Genomic DNA, 5,782 nt, shown 5'->3' on the forward strand with positions numbered 1-5,782 from the left:
CGATACCATTTTCATGATTTTTAAAATTGAATCACAACCCTAAATATTAATACAACTGTTATGCGACATCGTTTTGAATGGACAACACAGAAACAACTTGAAAAAGAACAACAGAGAAATCAAATCTCCCATGACCCCCTCAGTGCCTCTGACACTGTCTTATGTTAAACATTATCGTTCTCGATTGACAATTCAAACTCTACGAAAACAAAATGGCGGAAAAATTCATTGACATGAGAACATTGCACACCTTTTCTCTTCCTCTTCCTCATCCTCATCCTCAATCTCTATATAAACCCTACCCTCACCATCACCTTCAATTGCCATTTCCCACCTCAAATTTATCCATTCACCACACAGTTTCTTCAATGGCCCAACCTCAACCATAATGGTTCACTTGCACCTAACAAAATAAAACTTCTCTTTTCTTTCGAATGACCTTAAAAAATAGTATATTTTTGACAAAGTGAAGTTTAAGAGTGTTTTTTTCTTCTTAAATTTAACCTTTAGTGTGAAAAACTGTTGAAAAAGAATAATAATAAATTTGATCAACAAGAGTTTTTAAGTTCAAGAATTTTTATCAAAGATTTCTCATGTATTGCTTATTTTTGGTGATTATTAAAAGATAAATTCTGATGATTATTAAAAAAAGGCATAAGATAAAATATATGATTTTTTATTTTATTTTGACTACCTTATTATATTACCACGCTCCAGCCTTGAATAGCAGTATTGTTTGATTTAGAGACCTGGCCTTTTTATTGGAGTTATTTTTTTACAGGAACACTTGTAGTTAGAACATATGCTGGAGTGGCAGTTGGGATTAATCAAGGTTGAGTAAAGTAGGGTGTTCAAAGAATTAACTAATAATGTGTTTAGATAATCCACAAAAATTAATTTTATTTCATAAAATTATGATGCTACTATAAAAAAATAAAAGTAATTATTTATTGCTTTATCTGTTACCATGAAAATAAATTAATTATTTTTCATTGTGAAGCCAATTCAAATACCCACTATAAGCCCTTCAAACTAAATTGTTATTAAATGTTACATATTGGATGGGTTAATTTTGAACTTGTACAATAAAATGTAAAACAAGAACATGCTGGTAAAATTCTGTCCATGTGAGTGAGTGTAAACATTCTGGTTCATGGCCCAAATACCAACAAGAATCCAAAATCATACAGCCGTTGCTGTCTTTTTTTTTTTTAACTGTATAATCTATAACTATTAATAATTGGAATTATTCCATTTGGTATACATAGAACAATTTTATCTTTAAATTATTTCTTAAATTTTTTTATTAACTGTATTTAACTTTTTTTTATTTAATAAATTTTGCCGTTTATCCAAAACACTGACAACTTTCAAGGTTTACTGTTTGTTTATCAAAACGAATTTAGCCGTTATTATACAAAATTTGAATCCTGAGATGAGAGAAGGACAAACGGGAAAATGTTACGTTGGAGATACCCATCTGGCATCTGCAGTCAAGATCCAAATTGTTTTGCACATAATTTTTAAAAAGTTATGAAATTGAAGGTAGTGACTCAGTGGGGTCATCTGGGTGGGTCAGAACAAACACCACGCACATAGCATAACTCTCCAACCTTGCATATGCTTCTATTTTTTTGTCAAAATTTGAATTTCTGTCTCTCTCTCTTTCTAATTCTTCCCCTTCCATTAAAGTTAATATCTTTTTTTAAATGCTTCTTGGATAACGTTCCCTTTGCACAAGCCACAACCTTTTTTTTTTCTACTCTCTTTATCTAATCTAATTGAAATTCAAATCTCTCCTTAAACTCCTATTGCTTCCATTTCCTCAACTATTTCTCTCTTTGTCATTTACCACCCATTCTCTAGGTCCTATGGGTACATGTTTGAGCAAGAAGAATGGGTCCTCAACCTCACCCAACAAGTCAGTTTCTCAGCATAGGAATTCTGAGAACAGTGTCATTGTCACCTTGTCCAAACCCACTGAGCCAGAACTGAGCCTCAAGAACAAGACACCACAAGATGAAGTGAAGAAAGAGATATTCATCATCAAACCAAGGAATAGCCATGATGATAGAGAAAAAACAACAACAACATCAAAAACCCAACCTTTCATTGCTCAGTCACCAGCACCAAAACAAGGTGATGGGGTTTTCATGACCAATGAAGAAACAATGGTTGTTAACAAGACCATTGCACCATCCACACCAAGCATTGGTATTGTGGGAGTGAGGACTTCAAGCTGCACTAAAGAAGAGGTGGATGAAATTCTGATCCAGTGTGGGAGGCTCAGCAGAAGCTCTTCTGGGAGAAAGTACTCTGGCTCCAAGAGAAGTTTTGATTTTGACCACTGTGATAATGACACTACTTCTGCTGAGGATGACCAAAGAAAGTCCAAGGGCAATGGCAATGGCAGGGAGGAGAATGATGTGGCGGGGGAGAGCTGCCGCCACCGCCAGTCCCCGAGGCGGTCGTCTCAGGGAAGGAGAAGGACTCCAAGTAGGGAAAGAGACCAATCCAATGGCAGAGAAAGGAAAGTGAGTAGATCTCCTGGTAGAAGATCATCTGACACCACCAATACTACAAATGCAAGCAACAACAACAACAACACAAGTTCTAGGCCTGGGAAAATGGTGTCTGTTCCAGCCACTGTTTCATCTTTGGTTATGGATAAGAGCAACAGCTGTGGTGGAGATTCTGGCACCAAGAAGATCACTACTGTTAAGAGGAATGTTGGTGATGCTGGTTCAAAGGGTGCTGCATCACCACGTGCTCAATCTCCTGCTAGAGTTAATGGAAATGTGGGAAGGGATAAAATGTTGAATGAGAATCTGCAGCAGCAGCACCAACAACAACCCTCTCTTAGCCGTAATAACTCTTCAAGGAAAGTAGAACAATCTCCTTACAGAAGAAACCCTCAGAGTGAGGTGGATCATAACTCTTCAAGAAAAGCTGAACAATCTCCTTATTCTAACAGCAAGGTGCAACAAAACAAGCCCAAGATTGAAGCAGAAGCCATTCAGGTATGCACTTAGTAGTAACAATTGTGTTCATTGTGTTATTATTGAGGAATATTGATTTGTTATCATTATTTGTTGTAATCATTAGCTTTCCTAGTTATGTAATATAACTAGGAAAGCGCAAATTATTGGCATAGGGGTAATTAAGAAAGTTTAAATCGTTATTGGCATAATGATTGGATGAAATTAGCCTATTTATTTAATGTAATTAGGAAAGCATATATCATTGGCCAAAGGGTAATTAAGAAAGCCAAAATCATTGTCCTAATTGCATTAACTAAGATTAGATGGAAAAAAAATCTCATTAGTTAATGACGTTATTAAAGATGATCTTTTTCCCTTTCCCACTGCAGAAACCAAATGGCAGAGTTGCATTGGAGAAGGGTGTGAGTGTGAATTGCAAGACAAAGGAGCAACATGAGGAAGAAGAGTCTTCAGTGCCTATTAGTGCTGTTGTGAAGACAACAGCAGTGTCATCAGGGGTTGACAACCTTAAACCCCAAGGCTTAACAAGAAGCAGATCTTCTAGAAGATCTAGAGACTTAGACACCAATGCTACAAACTCCTATGCCTCCCTACTACTTGAGGACATCCAAAATTTCCATCAAAAGAACACACAACAACAACAACAACAACCTTCTTCTGTTTCTCTCCCAGCTTGTCTCAACAAGGTATGCTCTATCCTTGAAGCTGTTGCTGATCTCAACTCCACCACCAGCTCAAATTTCACTGAGGACAAGAGAAGTCCATCCACTCAGCAATCCAATATTAGGAATGATGAGTACTATGGAAAGAAAGTGGCAGGTTCCAACAAGGACCCTTTTGTGGAATCTGAGGTAGCTGTTAGTGATGATGTGATGGAACCAAGCTTGCACAAGTATGTGACAGTGAAAAGAGGTGGTGGTGTAGTAGTAGAAGACATGGAGGACCAAGAGTCTTCAGGAAGCAACAGCTTCACTGTGAGTAGTAGCAGTGGCCAACATCACTGGGGGAACAACATTTCTTGTTCTTCATCATGGGAACCAAATTCTGCTGACTCCACCGATTGCTGGACTTCTTCAAGATTGAGCTCCAGAGAGGAGGAGGCTCAGAAAACACCCTTAGGATTGGGATGTAGTTTGTCATCTGAAGCCAAGAAGAAGAAGAAGGGTTTGAACAGCAAAAGGAGAGAGTGTGATCATGAACATAGCGGTGGCATTGGACGTGGCAGGCTTGGTTCCAATAAAGGGGTGTGTGTGTGATGATGATGATGATATCATGATACCATGAATTTTCACCTTTTGTGATGTATGTTAGATGTTCAATGAGGTGTTGACATTTCTTCTGTTTGGAGTTGCGTACTTGCAACTGTTTCTTGTTTCAGCAAGGCCAATTCAAGTTGATCTCTCTCATCTTTGTCATGTTACTTGTGCTGTTTATGAACAATTTGTCATTCTTCCTAAAGTTGTGGTGTGTGGTGGTAGCATTATGTTTACTCTCTTCGTCTTTTCGAATAGGCAATTAGACAGGAAGATTGCAAACTCAACTCCATTTGTGTATCAACTTAAACCAATGTTTATTAGAAGATTTTTGAACTTCGTTGAACCAATGATGATTAAACACATAATATTTAACACGTAAAGGTTTCTCCACAAGGAAAAACAAGTGATTTCACATACTCTACGTATATAAACTTAAATCAATATTTTAGCACACAGAAGGTCACTCCACAAGGAAAAACAAGAGATTGCTCAAACCTCATGACTACAACTCCAAGGCCTCTTCCTTCGTACTGATTTTCCTTATCTTTTCATGTTCCCCTTTGCACATTTCAATACAAACAATTAATTAAGTATTTATTTTAATGGAAGTAATTTTTTTATTAACAAAAAAATGCTAAGATTTTCTTTCTAGTGATTTTTTTTACCAATTCTTTCTAGTGATAAGAAGGGAAAGCTTGATATAAATAATAAATGTATTATTATCATAATGATATTTTTCAATTAACTGCTTGGGCAAAACAAAGTTTTGGATCTAAACTTTGACCTGATCCTTTTGGGCTGGTCCAGAGGGCTTGTTTCTTATTTAAGGGCTTTGCTAGGTGCACCAGGCATAATGCTTGTGCACCCGGCATTAAAACAAAATTTCAAAAATGTCCTTAAGTGTTTTTTATTTTTACAGATTACATAATTCGTATACCTCATACGAATTACGTGATCCATAAGTATTTTTTTTTATTTTTTTTAAAAAATATGTTTTTATTTATTATTAAATTAATTTTTTAATAGTAAATATTTTTTTTATTTATAAAAGATATACAAATTAAATAATTCATATGAATTATATCAAAATTAATTGTCACAAAATTTATCATTTAAATTTATATATGTATTAAATATACATTAGAAATTTTATTATTATATATAATAATATTATTTATTTTATGATATTATTGACTTATTGGATTAGTTAGTTAGAGTGTTATATTGATAACCTCATAGACTCAATTTTGGTGGATGTACGTAGGAATGCCGCTTGTTTAAAAATTCTTGCATATGTGAACGGGCTATTGTATCCAGCAATGAGATATGTAATAGTCAGATATAATGTCACGCGAACATTACACAACATTTTGGACCCCATAAAAAAAAAAGAACAGTTTAAAATAAAAGGTACAAAATTACCATTAGATATATATTTCATCAATTTTATTTAGTTTAAATACATTTTTAGTTTATATAAAAAAGATGAATTTTGATTTTAGTCCTTCAATTTCTTTTTGGTTG

At 35.0% G+C, this 5,782-nt stretch overlaps 1 protein-coding gene across 1 annotated transcript; it reads left to right on the forward strand.

Annotated features, from left to right (window-relative positions):
- The first annotated feature begins 1,634 nt into the window (after positions 1 to 1,634).
- On the forward strand, positions 1,635 to 4,652 carry LOC100788934 (uncharacterized protein At1g65710). Its single transcript, XM_003518307.5, has 2 exons — positions 1,635 to 3,020; positions 3,371 to 4,652. Exons 1-2 carry the CDS (start codon positions 1,872 to 1,874, stop codon positions 4,256 to 4,258), a joined length of 2,037 nt encoding a protein of 678 aa, XP_003518355.1. The 5' UTR covers positions 1,635 to 1,871; the 3' UTR covers positions 4,259 to 4,652.
- Positions 4,653 to 5,782: the final 1,130 nt, after the last annotated feature.

Source organism: Glycine max, chromosome 2 (genome assembly GCF_000004515.6).
Source record: "Glycine max cultivar Williams 82 chromosome 2, Glycine_max_v4.0, whole genome shotgun sequence".
Taxonomy (NCBI): domain Eukaryota; kingdom Viridiplantae; phylum Streptophyta; class Magnoliopsida; order Fabales; family Fabaceae; genus Glycine; species Glycine max.